This window comes from Microcebus murinus, chromosome 16 (assembly GCF_040939455.1).
Source record: "Microcebus murinus isolate Inina chromosome 16, M.murinus_Inina_mat1.0, whole genome shotgun sequence".
Lineage (NCBI taxonomy): Eukaryota > Metazoa > Chordata > Mammalia > Primates > Cheirogaleidae > Microcebus > Microcebus murinus.
This window is the reverse complement of record NC_134119.1, coordinates 18,570,208-18,584,232: the sequence shown is the minus strand read 5'-3', so window position 1 is coordinate 18,584,232 and position 14,025 is coordinate 18,570,208. Positions and strand designations below refer to the sequence as shown.

Here is a 14,025-nt window from a genome sequence, read left to right as displayed (position 1 = left end):
TTTTGTGTTTTCAGCAAAATGGGAAGACACATATTTATGAAAAGCACATTGTTGAATCCTTCGAGGAAGCTCCTCTTCATGTTATGGTATTCACTTATATGGGATATGGAATTGGAACCCTGTTTGGCTATCTCAGAGACTTTATGAGAAACTGGGGAATAGAAAAATGCAATGCGGCCATAGAACGAGAAGAACAAAAAGTACGTATGTGCACCTTCCTGGATCTTTGCCAATGCCTGTCCCTCTTTAAAGTGTTCTCAGAGGTAATGATGTAGGTACTGACATTAGAAAGAATGAGGTGCTCAGGAATAATTTAGGGTAAATTCTATTTACATCCACTTCCTAAACCCCATTCTCTGTGTGTTCACGTACCTTATTCTACAAATATTTATCAAGTAACCACTATTTGCCAGATACTGAATTAAGGGTTTTCCCACACACATAATATTTAATATTTATAACAACGCCATCAGATAGATATTAAACCACCATTTTAAAGAGGAAAACATCAAAATATAAGAGCAAAGATATCTAGGCAGGACTGTACTCACCTGGCCTTCTAGTTATAAGTTGAGTAGTATTTATACTCTATCCCAAAATAGAAAAGTCATCTGAGTGAACTGGGACATTTTATTTCATCTAGGTCATGGTTTCTCAACTTTGACACTACTGATAATTTGGATGGGATAATTATTTGGTGTGGGAAGCTCTCCTATGCATTGTAGGAATTTTAACATCATCCCTGGCCTCTACACATTAGGCCAGTCATTAGCACCTACACACACACACACACACACACACACACACACTTGTGACAACCAAAAATGCCTGCAGACATTGTCAAATGTCTCCTGGGGTGCAAAATCACCCATGATTTACAACCTCTCATCTAGGTACTTTTGACAGTTAACCTACAAAAGTCTACATCATCTCTTTTTTTGTACAGAGCTGGAGGACAACCTGGATAATATTTAGAGATCTGCAAAGATCCTGCATTGTATTAACAAATTTTCCAAGTTGTTTCAAAGGATTTATGATGTGATGAATCTCTTTTTTCCAAAAATTACTTTGGAATACTATGAATATGGAAATGAGTCATTCCATATGATGGAGCCTTGAACATACGTAAACAAAGAACATAGTTGAGACACAAACTTCAATGCAATGAGACAACTTCAAACCCTGTAACTTAGTGACTCGTACCCATTGCAAGATAAACACTTATTACAGTGACACACCTACAAACAAATTTTGCAGAATACTTATTTTGGAATTGTTTTAAGTCAAGAGTATCACCTTCAGAAAAAAATCATTATTATGATAGTCCCTCCAAACTTTAGCAAGTATTTGAGCATATGCTCTATACCAAGTAATGGGTACTAATATTTATAGAAGAAAAGACAGGTCCTGCCATCAGAGATTTTGCAGTCTGATATACAAACAGACTCATGAGCAAATCATATCCTAAACATTGATGATGGGCAAGAGGGTAATGTGGGTCACAGGAATCTGTGTCCTGTGACTCCCTTAGGGAGTCAAGGAGCCATGATGCTGGGGCTCAGATGGTGAGCAGGAGTTTGCCAAGTAAGCAAGAGTGCAAAAGAGGACATTCTAAAAGAGGACACTGCTTGTGCCAAGGCATATGTTAATTCATTAACCAAGTGAAATACTTTTTAAGCATATAAGTTGTGCCAGGCACTGTGCTATGATCTGGGGATACAACATTAGCCAAGGTGAACACAGTTCCTGCCCCCAACGAGCTAATGATAGAAAAGTCAATAGAATTTGATAAGGCACATTAGAGGTAAGTAGATGGCACTATGAAAGCAAAGAGAAATGTCTAATGTGGACTTGGTGTTCAATGAAAGCTTTTGGATAAAAGAGAAGGGAAACTGAAGTCTTAAAGTTGAAGAGTAAGTAGTAAGGCAAAGGTTGAGTCAAGATCAGAGGAAGAAGTCTTTAGGAAGAGGGAACTTGGTACAAGATGATCTAGAGGTAAGAGAAAGCATTGTGCATTCAAGGAACCAAGGAATTCCAATGACCAGAGTGTCATGAATGAGAGTGGGAGTACGTGGGGAGAAAGACTGCTTGACTGTAATGGGTTTTTATAAGCCACAGATATTTATTATAAGAACAATAGGAAAGCATTGAAGAATTTCAGGCAAAGGAATGCAGATTTGTAGATTAGAAAGATTATTCTCTCTGTCCTATGAGAAATGGATTGCAGAAAGACAACATAGAGACCAAAAAACAAATTAAGAGGCTTATGCAGATATACAAGTTAAAAAATATATATAGATATCTAGATGAGATAGCCTGGTTGGGACCAGAGTAGCAATAATAGGGGTGGTGATAAGAGATAAGGCCAAGAGATGTTTAAGAGGTGGAGTTAGAGATGGAATTAGGGAGATGGACAAATCAAAGACCACACCTGGCTTTGTGACTTGGGTGGCTGGGTAGTAGAAGGTGGTGTCCTTCATTGGGGTGAGGAATAAAAGAGAAAGATCCAGTTGGAGGGAGAAAGTGGTCAATTCATTGTTTGACAAACTGAATTTAAAGAACTGCCAGCTAAACCTAGAGGTCTGGACTTTCAGAGAAAAGTCTTAGAGGGATATTGTGGCATCTTCACTGTATCTTCAGCATATCAATATGAATCAAAGCCATAAAATAGACAAGATCTCCCAGGGTAAAAAAGGAGAATGGGGGAGGAGGAAAAGAGAATGAAGAACAACAAAGAATTTAATAGACGGCAGAGATGGAATCCCAATTCAAGACTAGAAGCAGAGTGACAAGAAAGAAAGTTTTCAATAGTGTAGAAAAGAGATTATTTTGTGTTTGAACTAGGGAACAGGTGAATGGAATGAAAAGGGAAATAATTATAGAGATATGTAGGAGATATCAACAAATCTTGGTGGCTGAGTGTATAGAAGATAAGATAGAAGAAGGAAAACAGGGCAATCTCAAATTTCCAGTTTGGGCAGATGTATGGATGGCAATGTCACATTCATCACAATGGAATGGTCCTGTATAAGCAAAAAGATGGGCACAAATACAGCTTTGAGGACATAAAGGTTCTTGAATGATAAAGAATATAGAAATGGTAGAATCAAGCAGGAGAAAATCTAGCATGCTCCCAGGGATGCAGGTTTCCCCAGTCCTAGTAAGAGATAGTGATAAAACTGGAAAGTTGAGATTAGAAAAGTATTCCTCCAGGCTACTCTCAAAATGATCTCCTCAGCTGGACTGTTCTAGAGGTTATTATCGCCAATCCGCCAGCTCCGCTAGGTACAAGTAGCTAGCACACAGTAAATCAGTCCATTTCAGAGTATTGGACAAAGTGTAGATCAAATGTCAACTTCTCAGGCATGACATTTCTTGTCAGGCTTAGGTTTTAGGTCTGCAATCCATCTTCTAACCTGAGTTTCAATATGTTTTGCTCTTTTAACCTAGCAGTTCTAGTCTTCTTGGTTTTTCTAAAGCAATTTCCATATTTCATCCAGAAAATAAAAAATACTCATGACAAGTTGTTTCCTAGGAAGCCTACTCTGAGATGGTGGCTTGAATGCAAGGTTATTGGGGTGTGCTCCTGGGATCCATGCCTGTGAGATCGAGAAGGAAGCAACATGGGGTGGGAAGGAAGAGGGAACAAAAAGAGGATGGAGGGAGTTGAGATGATGTAGACCCAACAAAGGCCTCAGCTAATCACACAGGGAGCTCTGGAGATGGGTGTACTTTCAGAGTCATTCTGAACTGAGAAAAATGGGCTGGACCTTTCAAATTCTGCATAGGGGATCTTGGTTGAGAAAGATCCCTTCAGGCCCAGGCAATCCTTGGAGAGCTGTAAGCCTTCAGTGCTCCCAGCAGTGAGGGGAATGGGGGCTTCAGTCCAAAATGATGGGCTGAGGACAACCTATATTTTAACAGCTGCCTCTCTTGCTACAAGAACTGCTTGAACCACCCCACAGGAGGAAGGCATTGCATTAAAGAAATCAGTAATTTACGTTTCTTTACAAAATAAATGCTTTCCATCCTGTCTGATCTCCAGGAGGTAGAGAGCATCAGTCAATCACTCACCTTGGAAGGCTGTGCCCTTCCTATGGCATCCCTTTTACTTGAGAGATTTAGACCCTTTCAGCTTTATGGGTTCTAATTAACTGCCATCACTTTATTCTTTTTGATGGGACTTAGTCATTCCCAACCCTGTCTATGGACTTACACTTTTAGTACCACTCCCTGCCCCATACTTCTGACAGTATCCTTGCTTTGTATAAATAAGCTGAGGCACATCTTCAAGTCTCTTGCTCAAAACATAGAATATACAACTTTCCCTGATATCCTGGTTCTTTTGAGCAGAAATGAGCATTATTCAATTCTAAAAGCTGGTCACTGGGAGTGCAGAACACACTCTCCTACAAGACAAACCAGCCACAGGCAAAATGACACCAGAAAAGACAGCACTTTCATGAAGTGGTGGTGGAGAAGAATAATTATGTTTTTCATAAAGATCACAAAGGGATGCTCTTATTTCCATTTTTACTCTTTTACTCTACCTTCTTTCTTTTTATTAATCAAACATAAAAATTTATTAATTCAGTTTCCCCATTTTTTTCTTTCACCATGATGACTTCTCTCATACCAAACCATCCATTCAAATTAAAGTGTTGCCTCAACTTTATAATCTCTATTTGCATTTTCCTTTTCTTGATTTCTAGTCCCAATACGCTGAAATGACTCCAAAACATAAAGGCCCTGATAATCCCCCTTATCTGTGTCATTTAAGTGATAAGTAAATGAGAAAACATAGAAGAATCAAAACCTCCCTCCGAGTGCACACTAAAAAAAAAAAAAAAAAAAAAAAAAAAAAAATCACAGGCTCAGGATACCTGGGAGCTCAGATAGACTCCACTAACAATCTCCTAGCAACAAAAACAACAATACAGACAGACACAAGATTTAAATATTTTGCTTAAATTCCCATTTAAGTCTTCATTTGGGGGCCATATCTTTTTTTTAATCAAAGACAACTTCAGAGTTGAACCACAAATTCTCAAAGACCTCTGGATAAATTACTTTCTCAAAGATGTAATAGTTCAACTTCCCCAAATCCAGAAGAACAAATCAGCAAATATAATCAATTAATGTCAAATATCATCAGAGACTTAAAAAACTGTAAACACAGCCCATTCTACACATTCACATTTCTCAGGTTCATATGGTCTCAATATCGAACAGGTTGTGCAAATCCCGATAGAACATGGCACCAGTTTGGCAGAAAACATTTCAGTTGCAATTCTGTGTTCACATTAAACCCAGATAGTCCCTAGTACCTCTACAAGTAAATCCAGACATTTGTGGCCCATCCCCAGAGACTTTTACTCTCACCTGGAACAAAGAAGTTTCAGCAAGTTGTAGTTGTAATAAATTTTAAGACAAATATCTAAATGTTTGCATAAATTCAAACTTGTTCTTTTGCATTCACATTTTGCATCCTGAGGCAACAATAGCAGCATTAGCCCAGAGGAACTTTCTTCTAAGGATGGGGTCCATTAAGGTCATTGGGTGGGAAGTATGGTCTTGTCCAAGCCAAACAGACAGCCCAGGCATTGGTCTTCCTGTTTGGACCTGCTTGGATCCACACTCAGGGAGTTTCATTGGGGTATCCCTAGGAACTTAACATATTAGCAGCAGCATGTGGGATAGAAATATTAAACCATTGTTTCATAACCTTGGCTACCTTCTGGAATCACTGAGAATCTTTAAAAGATACAAATACCTGGGCTGTACCCATAGATATCCTGATTTAATTGCTTTGTGGTGCACCCTGGGTGGTGGTTGGGGTCATAAGAGGGAAGGTCATACAAACTTCCCAGGAGAGTCCAATTTGTACACAAAGTTGCAAACCAACGTTTTAGAGCAATGCTTCTCAAACTTTATTGTGCACACAAATTATCAGGGGGATCATATTAAAATGTAGATTCTGCTTCAATAGCTTTGAGTGGGGCCAAGATTCTGCAGCGATAAACAAGCTCTGAGATGAAGCCAATGTTGCTGGTTAATTCTTCTCCTGTTGATTCTTCTCAAAGGGAAGGAGGGGAGTGGAGGGGAAACTAGGGGAGGAGAGGCAAGGGAAGGGAAGGGAGCATGTTAGAACTCTCAAACTCACCCAGTCTGACACTCCTGAAGCAGAATCTTTATTTTCTCATGATCCTCAGGTGATATGGACACACGTTAAAGTTTGAGACGCACTGCTATTCCAGAGGGTCTCAATTTGAAGTCCAATTAGCACCTGTGTTCAGGGGGCAGCAGCACCATCCCTTGATGCCTACGGGTGTTCATTCCCTTTCCTATGCGTAGGTATCCTACTGTCAGTTCCATGAAATGCAGGCCCAGCCCACCTGTACTTTATAATGGTAGTCCCTGGAAGTTAACTATTACAGAATAGCGGCTGATAACACCAGATGGGTGCTTCTTGACCTTGGTGCTTCTTGACCTTAGCTGTACGTGGGAATCAGCTGGTCTGCCCCAGGCAGGTGTCATTAGCAGCTTTCTCCCTCCAGTACTGCCTAACATCTCTCTTACCCAACCCCATTCTTGGAGCCTATAATCCCTTGATTTTAGACTCTTTTCATTCTCCGGTGCTCCCCTATGTTATCTTTTCCTTCCTTATATCCAGGGTAAAGTTCACAAGCTTTGATACTTCCTCAATTTGACACACCCCTTCCCCCCATGCTGACTGGTCTCCTTTCAAATTCAAGATCAGGAGCCTCAACATGGCCCTCGGAGCCACCTGCCAATCACACTACATCACCTTAGTACGTTGAGTCACAAGCTCTACTAGATGACAACTTCCTACTTTCTCCTATACCTTCACACCTCCGACACTTCTTGGCTCTCCTGATTTTCAGCTAATAATATTGCTTCTGTCTGCTACAGAAAAAACAAATCAAGCTTTTAAAGAATTGAAGTTAGTTTTATTTAGACGTCTTACTGAAAACTGTAGACCAAAGCCTACAGCCTACAGCAGTCCTTTAGGGAAGTTTTATCAGACTGCTCCAATTCAGTATTTCAGTTCACAGCTAATATATGATGGTAAAGATTTGGTACTTGCAAAATCACACCTAAGTTTGGGTGCAAGAGTCCATTGGGTTATAATTTACAGAAACATAATCACTAAGCCCACCAGACATCATCTTATATGTAAGGTTAGGATCATTCATCTTTTAAGGAAAAGACAAGAGACATGAGGAGCTGTGTGCTGTATGGCTGCAGTCCCCAACGCTTGTTCAGACCGGGCCTCAGAGCTCTGCTGCCCCTCACCCCCACTTCAGTGTCTTCCATGAAACTTAGGAAAGGAGGGGCACACAGCAGGAGGGCGAGCTGAGGGTGAGTGAGCAAAGCTTCATTTGTATTTACAGCCGCTCTCCATCATTTGCATCACTGCCTGAGCTCCCTGCCCCCGCCTCCCATCTATGGAAAAATTGTTTTCCATGAAACCCGTCTCTGGTGCCAAAAAGGTTGGGGATCACTGCTCTATGGTGTTTTGTCTTCACAGCATCTTAGCTACATGTCATTACAGAGTCAGGGGCTTTGTGAAATCATCCTGGCAAGCAGAAATGAGCAAACTTTGCTACTTTGTCTCCCATGTGCCAATTTTATTGAGAAAATACAAAAAAGTCAGAACTCCCACCCACTCCCTCCACTACCACACTTACTTGCACCTGAGCACACATACTTGGCCTTCCTTCTGTTACCATGGAGGAAGTGACTGGGCTCCTATCTAAGCCAAGACTTCCACCTGTGCACTAGGTTCCATTCATCAGTAATCACTCAGCCTTGACACGCCCGAAACTGTGTGTTTGAGTTTCCCCTCCAAACCCATGCCTTTCACAATCTCCAGATTAGTAAATGGCAACTCCACCAGTCCAGGTGCTCTAGACAAAACCTGAGAGACTCAGCTCTTTCTCTTGCACCCAAAGTCAAATCTGCCAGCAAATACTGTATTTATTATCAGACTACTTCTTACCACGCCTGCTGCCTCCAGCTTTGTCCAAACCACCATCTTCTCTGTCCTAGACGTACCCTGCTTCCACCCTCAAACCCCACAGCCTCTTCTCAATTAACTAATGTGATTCTTTTAAATCCTAAGTCACAGCACATCTCTGGCCAGAACTCTTTAATGCCTTCCCATCTCCCTTAGAGTAAGAGCTAGGTCTGGCCAAGGCTGTGCAGAACACTGCTCCCCCTTCTGTCTCTACCTTCATCCATTCTACTCCTGTTCACTCTCTCACACTGCTTCAAGCACTAGGACCTGCCTGCTCTTCCTCGAGCACCACATGCATGTGCCTATTCCAGGAATTCTACACTTGCATATCCCTCTGCCTGGAATGGTCCTCCCTGAGGTATCTGCGGGGCTCACTCTTTGACTCAAGTATCACCAAGAAACCAATAACTTTAAATGCAGCAGAAATCAGAAGCCAGTGAAATCCCCAATCTCCCCCACCAGGCTTGGACCCAGATATCTTCTGGCTACAAAACTAATCCACTGGCACAGGGGTGAAGAGTTTCCACAATTGCTTCTGGAAGAGCATGTGCCACAGGCTGGGAAGACAACTCCAAAATATCAAAGTTCTAGAAATATTTTGCAAAATAAGATCATGAATAAAATCAGATCACAACCTCCCACAGTGAATACTCAAGAGGCCAAACTCACAGGCTAATCTATGGTGGTAGGAAGGGTTAGTTGATTTTGATGAGTGGAACTAATGTGTATTAACTAGTATAAAACCAACCTGTGGAATGGATGGGTTACAACAAGCCCTAATGAAGAGCCGCTTCTTAAACTCATGTGTATTTTTCTCTTTCCTTTTTATTATGGAAATCATGCACAAAAGCACTCTTTGTGCATTCTTCCTGTCCCTTTGAAGTACTTAACTGCACTTATGTTCATTGTACTTACCCCGTCCTTTATGGAATCATACCATACATCTAGTTGTGACTTACTTTTTTATTTGCCTAATTACATATCTGAAGATCTTTACATGCCAATGTGGGAATTTGTTTATTTCAGCATATTACGGGGGTACAAATGTTTAGGCTACCTATACTGCCTTTGCCCCACCCAAGTCAGAGCTTCAAGCATGTCTGTCCCCCAGACGGTGTGTACTGCACCCATTAGGTATGAATATACCCATCCCCTCCTCCCCTCTCCCACCTATCCAACACCCAATGAATGTTACTACTATATGTGCACATAAGTGTTGATCAATTAATACCAATTTGATGGTGAGTACATATAGTGCTTATTTTTACATCCTTGTGATACTTCAATTAGTAGAGTGGCATCCAGCTCTATCCAGGATAATACAACAGGTAGTTCACCATTTCTTTTATGGCTGAGTAGTATGCCATGGTATGTGTGTACCACATTTTATTAATCCATTCATGTACTGATGGGCATTTGGGTTGTTTCCACATCTTTGCAATTGTGAATTATGCTGCTATAAACATTCTAGTACAGATGTCTTTTTTATAGATTTTTTTTCCTTTGAGTAGATGCCCAGTAATGGGATTGCTGAATCAAATGTTCAAGATCTCTAATTATCAGGAAAATGCAAATCAAAACTACAATAAGATATCGCTTAACTCCAGTGAGAATAGCTTTTATCAAAAAGTCCCAAAACAATAAACGTTGGCGTAGATGCAGAGACATAGGAACACTGCTGGTGGGACTGCAAACTAGTATAACCTCTGTGGAAAGTAATATGGAGATACCTCAAAGAACTAAAAGTAGAAGTACCATTTGATCTAGCAATATGGGATTACTTCATTTCTTTTAATAGATGCATGATACTCCATGATATTCTATAACATGGGTATATCATAATGTATTTATATTCTTTTTATTATTATAATAAATAATTTGTCAATGAGCAGCGTATGTAGTATTCTAGGATAATTCCTAGAAGTGGCTTTCTAGGTCCAAGAAATATACATTTTAACTTTTGAGAAATACTGCCAAAATTGCCTAGAAATGCTTGCTAGACAATCTCCAGTATCTGAGAGTGTGTGCTTCCTTGCCAACACTTGATGTGTTGATATCATCAACACTGTTAACACTTCTGCCAATCTGATGTGTGAACATTATTTATTCTTATCTGAATTGGCATTTCCTTATTAATAGTGAGACTGAATTTCTTTTCATATAATTTTTAGTCACTTATACCTACTCTTCTCAAATAGCCAATTAACATCCTTTGCCCATGATTTTATTAAACTGTTTTTCTTATTGATTTAGAAGAACTCTTTCTATATACCCTTAAATCAATAATTTGTCTATTAAATGTGTTTTAAATATTTCTTCAGTTTAATTTCTTACCTCTTAACTTTTTCTACATTACATTTATCCACACATAAATTTTTAAGTCATTTATATCAAACATTTCTTTTATGTTTTCATTGTTGTTATTAATTTTGTTGTTAGTTTTTTTCTCTTTGGGGGGCTGTTAGTCATGTTTAGGAGGCATTTTTCATCTTAAAGTTATAATAAATTTTCCTATGGTTTCTTTCAGAACTTTTGTGATTTGGGGTGTTTATTTTATATATTTAGTCCACAAATCCATCTAGAATTTATTTCTATGTGCTGTGTGAGGTAGGATTGTTTTTTAAAAGATATTTTTAATTGCCCTGATATCATTAATTAGTTCATTTTTTACCTACTAATATAAAATGTTGATCTGTTTGTCTATTTTTTAGGTAACTCTGTAAGTTTTTAGATAATTCTTAAAGATTTTTTTCTCCTTATATGCTTTAGAATTAACTTGGCAGATATAGAATTTTGAAAAAAAGAAATTTGCCATTTTAATTGGGAATAAGTTAAATCTATAGGTTAATTTTGAAAAATTTGATATCTTCATGACATTTAGTCTTCCTATTTAGAAGCATGATATTACTCTCCATTTCTTAATGTATTTCTTACATTCTTTAATAACATTTTATAATTTTCTTTATACAATTCTTACCACTTCCTCTTATTTAGGTACAATTTTTCTATCATGATTTTATTTGAATACTATCTTTTTATCCATACCACCTTCCAATTAGTTATTGATAGCATATAAGAAAGTCATTGATATTTTCATATTTTAATCTCAAATGCTTCCACTTTAATAAATTATCTACTTCACAGTTTCTCAGATAGTTGTATTGGAAATTCTTAGAATTTTTCATGTGTCTCATGAAAAACTGTACATGTGTTGTCTGTTAGATTTGTCATGGCAAGAGCTAATATGTTCCTTAAGTCCTCTAGACTTACTTATTTTTACTCCATTCAAAATGTTTTTTAAATAAATGTACATTAATGCCTTCCATTGTGACTATAGATTTGCTAGGATTTTTTCCCTTATATATTTCAGTGTAATTGTCAGTGTAAACTGTCAGATGTATTTCAGTATTAAACTTACAGCTCTAATAGTTCTTGGTGGAATTTTCCTTTCATCATGCTTTTTGTCTTATGTTCTATTTTGTCTTATATGAATATTTATACACCTGATCTTTCTTCAATAGCCATCTCTTTATTTTATCTTTATCATTTTCAGAAAATGTAGATCTCTTATAAGTGGCATATAGATTTATTTTAAACAAATATGAAAGTTGTATTTTAATAATATGATGTATTAACAATTACTTATTTAAACCATATGAAATTGCTGCTTTTGTAGGTTAAAAATAGTCAAACATTGGCAATCCCATATGGTTAAACCTAATATTTTAATTACTCGCATGTTTAAACTTATTCCTGCTATCTTGATGGCTTTACGTTCACATTTTCTGTCATTTATTTTTATTTTTTTTATTTTAAATATTTCTCCTTTCATACCTTTTTACAATGTTTGTTTTCTGTAATACATATTTTGATGTTCTTTTTTTATTTTTCCTTTTAAAAAATTTGTGAAACTTTATGGGGATATAATTGACAAATGAAAATTGTATATATTTATATCATACAATATGATGTTTTGATAGCATATATTATACATTGTGAAATGATTGCCACAATCAAGGTAGTAATGTATCTGTCATTTCACAGTTATCTTTTTCTCTCTTCTTTCTTTTTCTTTTCCTTCTTTTTTTTCTTTTGTTAGGAACAATTAAGATATACTCTCTTAGCAAATCTCAGGTATACAATGCATTATTATTACCTATAGTCACTATGCTATACAGTCTCCAGAATTTATTCATCCTGCATAACTCAAACTTTGTACCCTTTGACCAACATCTCTCCATTTCCCCATCCCCCTCACTATTTAATAGTGAGTATATGTGGTCTTTGTTCATTTTGCAATACTTCACTAAGGTGGTCTCCAGTTCTATCCAGACTGTTGCAGAAAGTATTAATTCATTTTTTATGGATGAGTAATACTCCATGGTGTAAATATACCACATTTTATTAATCCACCCATGAACTGATGGGCACTTGGGTTAATACCACATCTTTGCAATTGTGAATAATGAATTATGCTACAATAAAATTCTAGTGCAAGTGTCTTTTTGATAAAAATGACTTTTTTCCTTTGGGTAAATACCCAGTAGTGAGATTGTTGGATCAAATGGTAAGTCTACTTTTAGTTCTTTGAGAAGTCTCCATACTATTTTTCATAGGGGTTGCACTAATTTGCCGTCCCACCAACAGTGCATAAGTGTTCCTTTCTCTTCGCATCCATGCTAGTATCTATTGTTTTGGGACATTTTGATAAAAGCCATTCTCACTGGGGTTAGATGATATCTTACTGGGGTTTTGATTTACATTTCTCTGATGATTAGTGATGTTGAGCATTTTCTCATATTATTGGCCATTAGTCTATCTTCTTTTGAAAAGCTTCTGTTGATGTCTTTTGTTCACTTTCTAATGGGTTTGCTTAATTTTTTTTCTTGCTGATTTGCTTGAGTTCTTTGTAGATTCTGGTTATTAGCCCTTTATTGAATGTATAGCATGTGAATATTTTCTCCCATTCTGTAGGTTGTCTATTTGCTCTGTTGATTGTTTCCTTGGCTCTGCAGAAGCTTTTTAATTTAATCAAGTCCCATTTATTTATTTTTGTTGTTGCTGTGATTGCCCTTGGGGTCTTCTTTATAAATTCTTTGCCTAGGCCAATATCTAGAAGAGTTTTTCCACCATTTTCTTCTAGAATTCTCATTGTTTCGTGTCTTAGATTTAAGTCTATTTTCCATCCTGAATTAATTTTTGTGGGAGTGGTAAGAGATATGGATTTTTTTCAGTCTTCTACATGTGGCTATCCAATGTTCCCAGCACCATTTATTGAATAGGGATTCTTCTCCCCAGTGTAAACTGCTGTCTACTTTGTCAAAGATTAGATGGCAATATGTGGATGGTTCGCTGTTCTGTTCTATTGGTATATATCTCTATTTTTATGCTAGTAACATGCTGTTTTAGTTACAATAGCCTTGTAGTACAGCTTATTGTCTGGTAAAGTGAGGCTTCCTGATTTGTTCTTTTTGCACATGGTTTCTTTGGCTATTTGGGCTCTTTTCTGCTTCCAAACAAAGTGTAGAACAGGAAGAGCAAACCAATACCAAACCCAGCACAAGAAAAGAAATAACTAAAATCAGAGCAGAATTAAATAAAATTGAAAACAAAAAAGAATACAGAAGATTAATGAAACAAAGAATTGTTTTTTTCAAAAGATAAACAAAATTGATAGATTTCTTACTAGATTAATCAGAAATAGAAAAGAAAGGACCCAAATAAGCTGAATTAGAAATAAAAAGGAGATATTACAACTGATACCACAGAATTAAAACTATCATCTGTGAATACTATAAAAATTTCTATGCACATAAGCTCAAAAATGCTGAGGAAATAGACAAAGTCCTAGAAACACACACTCTCCCAAGGCTCAATCAGGAAGCAATAGAACTCCTGAACATATCAATTATGAGCAACAAAACTGAAGCAACAATAAAAATTTTTCAACAAGAAAAAGTCTGAAACCAGATGGTTTCACAGCC

General features: G+C 37.4%; 1 protein-coding gene across 1 annotated transcript in view; it reads left to right on the top strand.

Moving 5' to 3' along the window:
• SPTLC3 (serine palmitoyltransferase long chain base subunit 3) overlaps nucleotides 1-14,025 on the top strand; it is a 152,088-nt gene that overhangs the window by 40,756 nt on the left and 97,307 nt on the right. The window contains exon 2 of the mRNA XM_012780830.3: nucleotides 15-200. Coding sequence (XP_012636284.2) covers nucleotides 15-200 — 186 coding nt within the window. The remainder of the gene's footprint in view (nucleotides 1-14; nucleotides 201-14,025) is intronic.